Source organism: Antedon mediterranea, chromosome 8, assembly GCF_964355755.1.
Source record: "Antedon mediterranea chromosome 8, ecAntMedi1.1, whole genome shotgun sequence".
In the NCBI taxonomy this organism is placed as follows: domain Eukaryota; kingdom Metazoa; phylum Echinodermata; class Crinoidea; order Comatulida; family Antedonidae; genus Antedon; species Antedon mediterranea.
In genome coordinates this window covers 1574186-1589579 of record NC_092677.1, presented here as the reverse complement: position 1 = coordinate 1589579, position 15394 = coordinate 1574186, and the positions used below count along the sequence as shown (strand labels likewise).

The window sequence follows — 15394 nt, the reverse complement described above, 5'->3', positions numbered from 1 at the left end:
ACCCAACATAATATTCGTAAGTGTGTTTTCTCACCAAACTAATTATAATGTGTTTTTATAGATCCAGGTTTAAGTTAGTTACCTATCACCAACGTTCAACAACTGAATGCAGCATAATGCCACGGATATAATAACTAAGCCTCAACATGAATAGGTCTTATAATTCTTTGATCTTTCATCGATGTATATTAATTTGAAACATACAAACACGATTATGTTTGTAATATAATTTAGGAAATAGTAAACCAGGGAAGAGTTATTCTCTGGGTAAACCTAGCCTATATAATCGGTCTTTATTATAGAAACCGTCAATTACCTTACTGCATGAGTTAGGTGGCTGTAACTGCACTGTGGTTAAACACCAGCATTGGATAAGCCCAAGAAAAAAATCACTCTGAGAAGTCCAAAGTATTTTGTCTATCTGGGTCGTCGCGTTTACTCAACGGACTAATACAATAAACATTATTAATATTCATCGACTCGACTTCAAAACAACACACAAAACATAACTGTTGATCGCATGCTGTTAAAATCAGGAAGTGTTTGCACAATGAATGAATTAACATGACGTATTTCGGTCGTGGCAAATATAAACCTCAATATTACCTGGTATTGTTGATGCCGTTATGTCGAAATATATACACAATTATTTAATTAAAATGGGCTTCAATATGGAGTAAAAAGATACTTTCAAACATGATCAATTATATAATGGTTGATAACAATTTGAAGGAAAGAAATCTTACTTTTCTAAAACTCTTTAAAGGACAACTTGACCGCAGAGGACCATATTTCAACACGTATTAGGGATGTACATATGATTTCAGAACCATCTCGAGATTAAGGATATCGCCGTACGCGCTCGCCGTACAACCGTCGCCGTTAATTGCTGTGACGTCACAGGTGCATCGCAAAATTTACGTCATGAGTTTTCTAGCAAAGTCTGGCAAATCGTGAACATTTCTAGTAATCTCGTGATTGTTCTGAAATCATATGTAGGCCTACATACCTAATACGTTGTTAAAATATGGTCCTTGGTCAAGTTTTCCGAATCGGTACCCTTTAAAAGTTTTCTAGCAAGATTTGTTGACATTATTGGTGGAAAAAAAATGATCCGGTGATTTTATTATTATAAAGCAGCAGCGGGTAATTAGCTAAATAATGAAATAACAAAGTGTTTTTTTTATCTGGATATTAGGCTTTGATTTAATTTGATAAATTATTTGGGAATATTAATGATTAATTTGAGTAGTAATCCGAAAATTCATTGTTAATATGTTTAGCTAAGACTGGACCCTCTTTCCTTTCTGAATTAGAACATCGCAAGCAAGCATATTGTAGAAAAGTAGAGGCGGAAATCAGACTGAATTTTTCCTCAGTAGGTCTAATAAAATGACTGTCTAGGCTAAATTATGATAGAAGTGACATTGGATTTACGTGGGGGTTGTTGGCACCCGACGGCCCCCAGTCCTTGACGACGCCACTGCAACACATTTTGGTTTCTTGCTATACCGGTACTCGATTGCTGGAATACAGAATCAGTATGAGAGTGAGCACGTATAACATTAAAACAAGTTCACAGATTTTGTTTACACCTATTTTATATTTAATACAACGGTTTTTTTTATGTTTGATTATTGTCACAGACTACAGTGCGGCTTTAGAATTTTATCCAATAATACGATAACTTAATATTAATTTTCCCTCAACCCAAATATTACTTTTGATATGTGCTTAGCGCGTTTCTTGTTCATTACAACGGCATTCATTCATCTTTTATTGGTATAATAATTTATTATACAAATAAAAATCAGAAAATCTCTGTTGATTCACTATATTATAAAATAAAAACTATTTCATTTAATATTTCCTATTATGATACAGGTGTTCTTTCCATGAGTATGCAAATTATCGTGAGAAATGTTTATTATAAGTGGCAATAGATTGAGGGACAAAATACTTGTTATTTAGTACGACTAACTTACTAGGTTGACGGATACTTTTAGATGGGAGAATTAGTAATTCGTTACGTGTTTAGAAGATAATTAATATGTCATCGAAGTTGTACGAGACGGCTTGGTATGGCGTGTGTTGTTATGCAAATAGGATTCCCAACGTATGTGGCAACGGGCGTGTGTCTCAGATTAAACACGACAAATATTTAAAACAAATAGTTTGATTTTTGTTTGCTGTTGGATGGGGTTGGGGACTGAGATGAAATAATGTATTCTTTATAAAGAGAGTGGTCGGATTGGGAGAGAACACGTTTAACAATGGAGAGAACACGTTTAACCATGGAGAGAACACGTTTAACAATGAAGAGAAGACGTTTAACAATGAAGAGAAGACGTTTAATCATGGAGAGAACATGTTTAACAATGGAGAGAACACGTTTAACCATGGAGAGAACACGTTTAACAATGGAGAGAAGACGTTTAATCATGGAGAGAATACGTTTAACCACGGAGAGAACACGTTTAACCATGGAGAGAACACGTTTAACCACGGAGAGAACACGTTTAACCATGGAGAGAACACGTTTAACCACGGAGACAACACGTTTAACCATGGAGAGAACACGTTTAACCACGGAGACAACACGTTTAACCATGGAGAGAACACATTTAACCATGGAGAGAACACATTTAACCATGGAGAGAACACATTTAACCATGGAGAGAACACCTGCATCATATTTAAAGTTAGAAACAGATACATCATCTCCAGTTCAGAGTACCATTTATACACAATTTAGTCTCCTCTATTCACAATCGGAGTTAAACATTATACTATACATAGTTTTCTTCATCGTGGTTGTAATTTTCAAACTTGTGATGGTTACCTTTAGGCAAACTTACTTGCTGATAGCTGAAATAAAATAAAATACCCAAACACCAATCGATTGGTAAATCTTGCTAAACTACATTGTTGCTTATTATTATCAATTGTTGTTACATTATACTATTTTACACTTATGTTGCTACTCCCTACACTATATGGTTGGCCATTGGCAATTTTAAATGGGGGTCACAATTTAATAATTGAAATTAAAACTAGTATATTAATATGTAAATTAATATGCATATTTATAAACCAACGCCAACAATACATAAGCTTTTTATAATTGTAAGGTTACAACCTCTCTATTTTTATGTGTTTTGTTTCTCAGTGATGAAAGTCGATATAGTGTCTTCTAAGTTTTCGTTTACTTTTTCGTTAACCCTTCGTAGCACTTGCAATGTACAATTACTGTAAAATTAGAAAATAACGCATTACAAATTCGGGTGATCTGCAAAAGCTGTGGAGCCGTGTAAACTAAACATTATCTACTCGTGTCTACAAACTTTTTTTGTTCACAACAATAGTTTCTATAATAAGCCTATGCAACATACAACACATAGATTTCTTCGGTACATTAATCATATTTGCATAGGGCCTACCTGTGCGGCAAGTTTCTCCCGAGAATCCGTTCTGACATTGGCACATTTCATCACCATCGTCATTGTTAGTACACCTTCCTCCATTCAAACAATTCAAGCTGCATACATTTAATGCTAAAGTGAATTCATTTGGTTATTATCTGTACGACCATTTATTAAACTACATATACGCTCGAGTTCGAATACTATTGAGAGAAACAATAAAAGCACTCTACAACATATTGCATTATATTTACTAGAGGAAAATAAAAGTACAATCTCGACTTACTGGTTGAAGAAGTCATTGCCAATGCTAGATAAAATATAAAAAAGATAAACAAAATATTATTATTCAACAAAGTCATGCGTATTCATGATAAACCTTTCAGTTCTTTCCTGTGTTCCATTGTTTACTGTAGTAGTAGTAGGCCTGGCCTAGGCGTTTCAGTACACTAACAGTAGGTTTATAAAATCCATATAAATAATAATATTTAATATAATTATTAAAAACCAAATGTTACTGTTTTAATCAATGTGAATCAATTTTTATTTGATTCAAATGACAGGAATCTATATAGATGTTATATAAAACATATAATGAATGTTTGAGGCTGTCGCCTCGTTGATATATTATAACCTTTCATCATTCACATCATGCCATTATTTGTACCATTACACTCATAAACATTCATTCATTATTTGTATAATATTTACTAGAGGAAAATAAAATAAAAATACAACGTATGTGTAGTCGACTTACTGGTTGGAGAAGTTGTTGCCAATGCTACATAAAATATAAAAAAAGACCAAAAGGTTATTGTTCAACAAAATTATGCGTATTCATGTTATGATAATGGTGCTACCAGTTGTAGGACTGTAGTTACATTATCATTCTCGTTTCAGAACCTTCAACCACACACCAGTACATATACTGAATATAACTAAAATAGAATATTACAAATATTAAATTAATTATTTAATCTAGTAGATCTGACTTATAATTTTGATCAGTATGCCTAACTATTATGAGCAATTAAGTCAACATACTGTAGGCCTACATATGCATTTAGCAATTACAAAATGCTTTTATACTGGACAATTATAGGGCGGGTTCAGCCGGCCCTCTAAATTTCACAGATTGTAATGACAAGAAAGGACATCAAATTATTATTATTACTTCATTGCACTACTTTTATGCCCTGAGCGCCACATCCTAAAGACAAGCAGACAAACATAGACCTTACCGGTTTCACAGAACGATCCAGTAAAGCTTGATGGACAGGTACATGTGTATGCTGTACAGGAACCAGAAACAGTGTTACATGCAGCTCCATTCTGACAAAGGTTGTTGGAGCAAGCATTTATCCCTGATAATAAAAAATGAATGCATTCTAGTTACATTTATACTGGAATATTATAGGGCAGATTCAGTCGGCACGGGCTGACAAGCAGACAAACATAGAACTTGCGTCGCAAGCATCAGACGCTGATAGTGAATATTATACAAAAGAGAACATTACAGTTTTCAGAAAACTATAGACTGTAAAATACATATTTGAATTTTGATAAAGAAAAGCAGAAAAAACATAGAACTTACCAGTTTCACAGAATATTCCAGTAAAACATGATGAACAGGTACACGTGTATGCTGTACAGGAACCAGCAACGGCGTTACATGTACCTCCATTCTGACATGCGTTGTTGGAGCAAGCATTTAACGCTGTTAAATACATTTTATTCAAGTTAAAAAAATGATTTTATACTGCAATGTACATGATTAAATTTGTATTTGAACTGTGATAAAAGCAAGCAGACAAACATAACTTACAAGTTTCACAGAATAATCCAGTAAAACATGATGAACAGGTACACGTGTATGCTGTACAGGAACCAGCAACGGCGTTACATGTACCTCCATTCTGACATGCGTTATTGGAGCAAGCATTTAACGCTGTTAATAATAAATAAATGTATTCGAGTTACAAAAAATGATTTTATACTGCAATGTACATGATTAAATTTGTATTTGAACTGTGATAAAAGCAAGCAGACAAACATAACTTACGAATCTCACAGAATGATCCAGTAAAACATAATGGACAGGTACATGTGTATGCTGTACAGGAACCAGAAACAGTGTTACAAGCAGCTCCATTCTGACAAAGGTTGTTGGAGCAACCATTTGACGCTGATGATAATAAATACATTTATTCGAGTTACAAATATGATTTTATACTGTAAAGTACATGATTAAACTTATATTTGAACTGCGATAACGGGAAGCAGAGAAACATAGAACTTACGAGTCTCACAGAATGTTCCAGTAAAACATAATGGACAGGTACATGTGTATCCTGTACAGGAACCAGAAACAGTGTTACAAGCAGCTCCATTCTGACAAATGTTGCCATTGCAAGCATTTCCTGATAATAAAAAATGAATGCATTCTAGTTACATTTATACCGGAATATTATAGGACAGATTCAGTCGGCACGGGCTGACAAGCAGACAAACATAGAACTTGCGTCGCAAGCATCAGACGCTGATAGTGAATATTATACAAAAGAGAACATTACAGTTTCAGAAAACTATAGACTGTAAAATACATATTTGAATTCTGATAAAGAAAAGGAGAAAAAACATAGAACTTACCAGTTTCACAGAATATTCCAGTAAAACATGATGAACAGGTACACGTGTATGCTGTACAGGAACCAGCAACGGCGTTACATGTACCTCCATTCTGACATGCGTTGTTGGAGCAAGCATTTAACGCTGTTAAATACATTTATTCAAGTTAAAAAAATGATTTTATACTGCAATGTACATGATTAAATTTGTATTTGAACTGTGATAAAGGGAAGCAGAGAAACATAGAACTTACGAGTCTCACAGAATGTTCCAGTAAAACATAATGGACAGGTACATGTGTATGCTGTACAGGAACCAGAAACAGTGTTACAAGCAGCTCCATTCTGACAAAGGTTGTTGGAGCAACCATTTGACGCTGATGATAATAAATACATTTATTCGAGTTACAAATATGATTTTATACTGTAAAGTACATGATTAAACTTATATTTGAACTGCGATAACGGGAAGCAGAGAAACATAGAACTTACGAGTCTCACAGAATGTTCCAGTAAAACATAATGGACAGGTACATGTGTATCCTGTACAGGAACCAGAAACAGTGTTACAAGCAGCTCCATTCTGACAAATGTTGCCATTGCAAGCATTTCCTGATAATAAAAAATGAATGCATTCTAGTTACATTTATACTGGAATATTATAGGACAGATTCAGTCGGCACGGGCTGACAAGCAGACAAACATAGAACTTGCGTCGCAAGCATCAGACGCTGATAGTGAATATTATACAAAAGAGAACATTACAGTTTCAGAAAACTATAGACTGTAAAATACATATTTGAATTCTGATAAAGAAAAGGAGAACAAACATAGAACTTACCAGTTTCACAGAATATTCCAGTAAAACATGATGAACAGGTACACGTGTATGCTGTACAGGAACCAGCAACGGCGTTACATGTACCTCCATTCTGACATGCGTTGTTGGAGCAAGCATTTAACGCTGTTAAATACATTTATTCAAGTTAAAAAAATGATTTTATACTGCAATGTACATGATTAAATTTGTATTTGAACTGTGATAAAGGGAAGCAGAGAAACATAGAACTTACGAGTCTCACAGAATGTTCCAGTAAAACATAATGGACAGGTACATGTGTATGCTGTACAGGAACCAGAAACAGTGTTACAAGCAGCTCCATTCTGACAAAGGTTGTTGGAGCAACCATTTGACGCTGATGATAATAAATACATTTATTTGAGTTACAAATATGATTTTATACTGTAAAGTACATGATTAAATTTATATTTGAACTGTGATAAAGGCAAGCAGACAAACATAGAACTTACGAGTCTCACAGAATGTTCCAGTAAAACATAATGGACAGGTACATGTGTATGCTGTACAGGAACCAGAAACAGTGTTACAAGCAGCTCCATTCTGACAAATGTTGCCAGTGCAAGCATTTCCTGATAATAAAAAATGAATGCATTCTAGTTACATTTTATACTGGAATATTATAGGGCAGATTCAGTCGGCACGGGCTGACAAGCAGACAAACATAGAACTTGCGTCGCAAGCATCAGACGCTGATAGTGAATATTATACAAAAGAGAACATTACAGTTTTCAGAAAACTATAGACTGTAAAATACATATTTGAATTCTGATAAAGAAAAGCAGAAAAAACATAGAACTTACCAGTTTCACAGAATGTTCCAGTAAAACATGATGAACAGGTACACGTGTAAGAAGTACAGGAACCAACAATAGTGTTACATGTACCTCCATTCTGACAAAGGTGGGCGTCACAAGCATTTATTCCTGGTAATAATAAATTAATGTATTGGAGTTACAAAAATGATTTTATACTGTGAAATATATGATTATATTTGTATTTGAACTGTGCTAAAGGCAGGCAGACAAACATAGAACTTACGAGTCTCACAGAATGATCCAGTAAAACATAATGGACATGTACACGTGTATGCTGTACAGGAACCAGAAACAGTGTTACAAACAGCTCCATTCTGACAAAGGTTGTTGGAGCAAGCATTTGACGCTGATGATAATAAATACATTTATTCGAGTTAACAAAAATATTTTATACTGTAAAGTACATGAATTAAATTTGTATTTTCACATAATGTTCCAGTAAAACATTTATTTGTATTCTAACGTATGACTCAAGCGACGACTTAAAATCTAGTTTTATATACTTTCTTTATTATTGAAAAGGCTCAATGTATAGTTCGGCTTGTTATCTACAGTACTTTCCCGGTAGTGAAAACTCACGAGTTTCACACAATTGTCCAAAGAAACACGGTGGACAGGAACATGTGTATCCCATAGAACTAGAAGACGGTGTACAAACACCTCCATTAGAACAAGCGTGATTGGAACAGTTATTTGACACTGAAATTAAACAAAGCAATATATTGGGTACCGATCTAGTGAATATAGGCCTAAACAATATTTTTATATTCCAAAAATAAATACAGTACTATGAAATTGAAATATTTTAAAACTATATTATAAACAACTAAAAAATATACTATGACTACCGTCTGTATCTGTATACAAATATTTGAATTTAACCGTATACGTACATATCACATTTAATGTCACAGTATCATCATCCACTGGTGGGTCATCAAATATAACAACTTCACATTGATATGTGCCACTGTCAATTCGCAAAGTGTTAGAAATCACAAGAATTCTATCATCATCTCTATCAACGCCAAATCTCTCTTGGTACGAAGGTTCTATGATTATAGATCCATTCTGAGTTGCTGATATTCTATCTGCTTCCCCGTCTATGATTTTATTCCATGTCACAATAGGATCACTTGAACTAGTACTACTGTCTCTTGTATATGTACATGTCATTCTTGTGTCAGAGCCTTCATGTACAGCATCTAAGTTGTTGATATTTACAGACACTCCATAACAAATGCAGAATAAAACTAAATAAAAAAAATACACATCAGTAGGCCTATTATTATTATTATTTAAAAATGCATCCTCTTTAAAAACCGTTCATCTTCTACAGAGAAGAAAGCTTGAATAAAATGCAGGAAACTTAGGAGAGCAAAAGAGACAATTCTAAAAGATAAATTTTATAGCGAAAGTCTCACATGACCATTTTGAAACGAGAAGAAAAAAGTTATATTTATTACAATAATTCGTGTCGCCGAATATGCTCAGGCAGCTATTTGAAGATTTTGAAAAAAATAGTGAAATTGTCGACTATGGACCTTCCATAAACAAGCACGAATGTGCAATACTCGGGGTACAGCGAAAGAAGCTGTAATGACGTCATAAGACCGGATGTAACGTCACATACACATCAATAACCGCGCTACCAAATACGGCTATACGGTACCATCTTCGAGACGTGATATGGCTGCATCCGGTTTGAAATTAAAAAATCCGGCTCTATAGCTTTGAGGACATGTCCCTGTAGTATATTCATGCTAAATCCGAGCTCAATACTACAACGAATAAGGGAGGAGTAGTACTTTATAAATCGCACTTTTTTCTCAATAGTGTCCGGATGGAAGAAGAAGAGGAAAAGATGAGAGAGTCCTAGACTCAGGTACCCCGAGTAAATATAGAAATAAGTCACTGAATTGTAATATCTTTTCGTATTAAACGAGATATACTCTAAATCATATTACGTATACAGTTATTTCACCATAAAGTTAAAGAAAAATAGGTTTCGCTAGGGCTCGAACCAGGTACCTTCTGCGTGTTGAGCAAACGTGATAACCACTACGCCAAAAAGCCGCATGTACCTACATAACGCTGTGGTGTGTGTCACACATTGTGGCTTCTTAATCAAACAAATTAATTAACAAACAAGCACGAATGTGCAATACTCGGGGTACAGCGAAAGAAGCTGTATACAGACGTATACAGTTAGAAAGTAAAGAAAATAGGTTTCGCCAGGGCTCGAACCGGGACCTTCTGCGTGTTAAGCAGACTTGACAACCACTACACTACGAAACCTCTTACATTAAAAATGTGGGTTACAGAAAGTTTTTTAATCCATTTAAATTACAAATAAATGGTAATAAGCACAAAGCAAAATAAACATGTGTAAAAGTGATAATTACCGATTACACAAAATAAGTATTTTAAAAAATAATAAAAATAAGATATACTCTGTATAATTATCATATTGCGTATACAGTACTTTTCACCATAAAGTTTAAAAAAAAGGTTTCGTCCGGGATCGAACCAGGTACCTTCTGCGAGTTAAACAAACGTGATAACCACTACGCCAAGAATCCGCATATAACCATATAACTACATAACGCTGTGGTGTGTGTCACACATTGTGGCTTCTTAATTAAACAAATTAATTAACAAAAAATTAAAAATCCGGCTCTATAGCTTTGAGGACATGTCCCTGTAGTATGTTCATGCCAAATCCCAGCTCAATACTATAACGAATAAGGGAGGAGTAGTACTTTAAAAATCGCACTTTTTACTCAATAGTGTCCAGATGGAGGAAGAGAAGGAGAAAATGAGTAAGTACCCCGAGTAAAAAGCACGAATGTGCGATACTCGGGGTACATCAAATGAAGCTGTAATGACGTCATAAGACAAGATGTGACGTCACATACACCTACCAAATACGGCTATATGGTACCATCTTCGAGACGTCATATGGCTGCATCCGGTCTGAAATTTAAAAATCCGGCTCTATAGATTTTAGGACATGTCCCTGTAGTATATTCATGCCAAATCCCAGCTCAATACTACAACTAATAAGGGAGGAGTAGTACTTTAAAAATCGCACTTTTTACTCAATAGTGTCCAGATGGAAGAAGAGGAGAAAATGAGTAAGTCCTAGACTCGGCTAAAACTAACCAAGTGTGTTATCAAACAGTCGTAAGATTTATTAATCTGGCAAAGAATAGTGGCTACAGCTAACTAAGGGGGTTGTGCTGTCGCAGTATAGTTGGTCACTGTGTACTTACCTTGAAGGAGGATGCTAACCAAACAGATATCTTTATTTTCTGGAAACATTTCCTAGCTGGAGGCCTAGTTGTCATTCGTCAATTTCTTACACCTATCCCTTTCAATATAGTAACTAGTTAGGCTTATTGTTAAAGTAGATCCATATACAATGTGTTTGTTAGAATGCGCTCAACTGCACAGACAAGTCACAAGTTCAATCCTAATATGGTTTGAAGACAGAATACATCCACTGTATGTTATTTTTATTAGTGTTATCGAACAATAAAAGCTACAATAACATTCTTTAGTGTGTGTTCACATCAGACATCAGACCAGATACTGTACCTACTCACTAAAGTTAGCGATTACTAAATAAAGCCAATTTACTCGGCGGGTAAATAATTAAGCCTCACCTTGGTCTTATATTTTAATCCATTGCAATATGTCAATTTGAAACATACGGATATGATAAAATACAAGGAACTAGCCACTATACCCACATAAAAAAATTAGTTTATTTAATGAAAACATAACACAAAACCATTACCTTATTGCAAACGTTTAATTGCTGAGGTAAAAAAAACCGGCGCTGGATAAAATCAAGGATGAGGACCAAGAAAATATATCTCCTAGTGTTATGATTCAATACTCGCAAGATTGTTAGTGATATCAGGATGTATTAATATTTCCCGCCATTATGTCAGAATATAAATAAACATACCGAATGTTGGCCAATAAATAATAAAACGTTGTTGAAGTGATGGACCCTGATCATTTTTATACAAATATGATATTATATCATGACATCATAAGTAACATTCGCGTTTCCCGCATTAACCCGCGACGCGTACATGAAATACTGGCTAACTCTGGTTTACATTAGGAATTTGCCTACGTCTGATCTATAAGAACTCGTTATATAAATGTTATCTGTTAATTCGAGTAAGGCAACTTTCAAACATATCAGCTAAAACATATAAATAGAAACGTCCATCAACATAAGAAACCTTAATAATGATGAGGTGTTTTTATTTTTCACAATATTTATCTGAACAAAATACAGTAAGCCACTGCAATATGTTTAAAATCGGCCTAATTGTATTTTTCTATATAATAATTAAATGTATCATTTATCTGTTGTCATTCTCTGCATTTACATATACAGCTTGATTATCGTCTTTCTTCTGTAAATATTGGTATGTGTGGTTTGTTTCTTGATCTGTCTCTCTGGTATAAGTCATAATAACGCCTGTTTAAAAATACAGCAGTTCATTGCATGAACATAAACGAAAAGAAATACAATCTTGTAAACCTATTGGTGACGTTCATAATGATGATGACAACTGAAAGTGAGTAATGAAAGTTGAAGTATGGCATCCTTACTCCTGATTGGTTGTCGTTTTTCGATGTAGAAAAAACATAAAACATCAAAAAGCACTTATTATTGTTAATACATTTCATTAATTGTGCGGTGTACCGCGGTAGTTTACTAAACTATTGAGCATTTTACTCTTGTTTTATGGTTCTATTTTCTGAATCAGAATTATGCCCTACCTGTGGATTTGTCTTCTATATTTTGCTGATGATAAAATCCACAAGCAAACAGATAATGAATCCAATGAGCACATCAACAAACGTCATTCCAACAACAAGACCAGTCGAAGTTGAACCTTTTATAATAAAATACAAGTGATAAATATGAAGAGCGTATGAGTACAGATCCACATGTATATTTTCTCTTCAGCTTTTTGGCTTCTATTACTAATTTTTGCTATTACTATTAAAACAAAAACCGATAATGACATTGATTGGTTTTAAGGAAACAAAATCAAGAAACATTCGGTATCGTTTCGCAGCAAAACAAACATGTTCATGATAGTCTATGTGGACACCAAACCCGGACATTTACAATTTAAAGTGCAACGTACTTCTTATTGTTGACTTAGGATATATAATTAGTCGTCAATGTGTAAAAAAAAACAACAAATAAACAAGCATTATTATCGAAACTTATCATATTTTAAAACGCATGCATAATAAAAAATAAACTTTCGCTGTGTGTTAGCTGTGCTCTGTATACCTCACCGTTGCTATCCATATCATGTAAAACTATTTAAAAAAAATTGGTAAGGAAAGAATGAAATGTATGTTTATATAATAGTATGTATTCACTGTATCAGTTAACAGTTATAGAACTATTGTTATTCCAACCGTACCAACCTAATGTGATGAGAGTAACATAATTGCTTAGTTTTCCTTGCATTCCATGATAAGCAGCATTCTCTGCTTTACACTGATAAACTCCCTCATCTTCTTCATCTACTCTATTAATTGTTAATGTAGCATCAAAAAACCGATACTTTTGTGTATCAGAATAATCAAGGATGACATCATCTTTGGTCCATGTGATGTTAATCGGTGGTAAACCATCAGGTTCAGTACATGTGAATGTTGCTGTTTCACCAATATTTATAAACAATTGTGTTGGATTAAGAATTGGTTTTTCAAGATCTGTAATGGCGAAATTAAAATAGGATTGATAATAGCATTTGCAAAATTTACAATAGGAAAAGGCATGATTACAATATTAGAGTTTTCGCATCATCTTTCCTATTATGTTGTTATAGGGTAGCTACCGAATGAATTGCTTTTTTGTATAGCGACACATGGCCAACACTTCTGTTATAGCCAGTGCTAGAGGTCTTAGTAAAATTGTAATTGAGTTATAATCCACATTTTACAACCCAATTATTTTACAAGAAATACTGTATCTTTTTAAAAGTATTATTTGAATATTTCAATAACACTAATTCCAAATTGTATAATAATTATATTTCTTGGTTTATTGGTGTCTAAGATACAAATAACTTGTATACTTATTCTCTGAACTACATTTACAAGACCAAAAGCAATTAAATCTCTGTCACTGCAGTATAATTTTCTCAATTTACCTATAGTATTTCGAAAATTTGTTTTAAAATGTTTTCTAAATTTCCGGTGGTAATTTTCCTTTCCTCAGTGGGCTAACCACCGTACAACATTTTTACCTCTAAGGCTAATTAGTGTTATTGAGTTACAATTTTTTCCATTTTCACCAAATAAAAATAAGTTTTTCCACTTTGCAGCTGTACTGTCGTTCATTCTTTGTCAACATTTTCAATTTCTAGTGTATTATTTTCAAATTTCAAAATATTATTGTCATGGAACCATGTTCATAAGCTACTGTCGAGCTGCAAGACATTGCAACTTTGCTCACTCTTACAACTTCCAAATAGTACTGACAGAGATGGCTTAACAAAATCTGTCATTAAGATAAGCAATGTCGTTGATGCAGAAATATAATTAATTCGGTGTTGCACAACATTTATTCCAATAAGAACCGAACCGAAAGAATACGCATTAATATTTGCATAAATTTAATTGTATTACTATCATATTACTTACAATATACAGTTAAAGTACATTTCATCTAGAAGAGTATAGTAGCTCCTGTAGACTCGTCGTTTACTCCACACGTGTACGAGTCTGCGTCTCGTCTGCTAACATTTGTTATAGTCAAGCTAATATATCCTGCAGTATCACCCTGCTTTGGATTACTCAGCGAGTATCTAGACGCAGCATCTGAGTCGTCCTTTGTTGCAATTACCATCTCGTTTTTCTTCCAGTAGTATTTGCCGATCACGGCGTTTGTTGGTATGTAGTAACATGGTAATGTAATGGCGTCCTGTCCTTCAAGTGCAACTTGTGATTCGGCAGTGAGTTTGTTGATACTTTGGCCCACTGAAAAAAAAAAGAAATAACATAACGTTCAATGTACTATAAATCATCATCATTTATTGTTAAAGATTAATTTGGTTAACTTGATGTGGACGGAAGTACAGTGCACTATAGTTGATAGAAAGATGTGTACTTACTACAACCACAAAGTTGAAAAATCAGAAGAATCATCGCACTTTTACATTTCCCCTCCATTTCGCCTTGTCCCGCTTCGTAAGGTGACGATTATTCCGCTGTTATTGTATCGCACTCTACCATACTCCACTGTATTGTATACTTAAATACTGATTGTTCCTGCTATTGTTATGATTGTGATGAATTGGCGTTCACACTGATGTATTATATTTACTTCCTCATAATTATAGTGCACTGTACTGCCCTCTAAATCTAGATGATCAAATTAATTTTCTAAACAGTATAAATTATTTAAAATAAAGTAAAAAACACATGACTTTCTAAAAATTGTATTTATAAAGTAGTTCAAACTACTATTTATTTTTTATAGGTATTTTCTAATGTCTTCCCTAAAAGAGAAATTTACCCCAACAATGCCAAACCTTCTTTGTTCCTATATTTTGATCCTTCCTTGTCAAATCAATTTGAACTTACTAAACTCTTTGAAAATGGCAGTAAGCG

General features: G+C 34.0%; 2 protein-coding genes and 1 long non-coding RNA gene across 3 annotated transcripts; all 3 read right to left on the bottom strand.

Moving 5' to 3' along the window:
* Positions 1 to 7409: 7409 nt before the first annotated feature.
* LOC140056805 (uncharacterized) lies at positions 7410 to 8041 on the bottom strand. Its single transcript, XR_011846826.1, has 3 exons — positions 7950 to 8041; positions 7712 to 7834; positions 7410 to 7480 (listed from the first exon to the last, which is right to left on the bottom strand). It is a non-coding gene; the product is annotated as an uncharacterized lncRNA (long non-coding RNA).
* A 229-nt stretch (positions 8042 to 8270) lies between these two features.
* LOC140057093 (uncharacterized) lies at positions 8271 to 11095 on the bottom strand. Its single transcript, XM_072102631.1, has 3 exons — positions 11002 to 11095; positions 8620 to 8979; positions 8271 to 8425 (listed from the first exon to the last, which is right to left on the bottom strand). The coding sequence occupies exons 1-3, from the start codon at positions 11048 to 11050 to the stop codon at positions 8271 to 8273; spliced, it is 564 nt and encodes a 187-aa protein (XP_071958732.1). The 5' UTR covers positions 11051 to 11095.
* Positions 11096 to 11993: 898 nt separating this feature from the next.
* Positions 11994 to 15013, bottom strand: LOC140057160 (immunoglobulin superfamily DCC subclass member 3-like). The gene is made up of 5 exons (XM_072102715.1): positions 14896 to 15013; positions 14426 to 14761; positions 13202 to 13492; positions 12536 to 12651; positions 11994 to 12230 (listed from the first exon to the last, which is right to left on the bottom strand). Exons 2-4 carry the CDS (start codon positions 14448 to 14450, stop codon positions 12551 to 12553), a joined length of 417 nt encoding a protein of 138 aa, XP_071958816.1. The 5' UTR covers positions 14451 to 14761; positions 14896 to 15013; the 3' UTR covers positions 11994 to 12230; positions 12536 to 12550.
* Between the last annotated feature and the right edge of the window lie 381 nt (positions 15014 to 15394).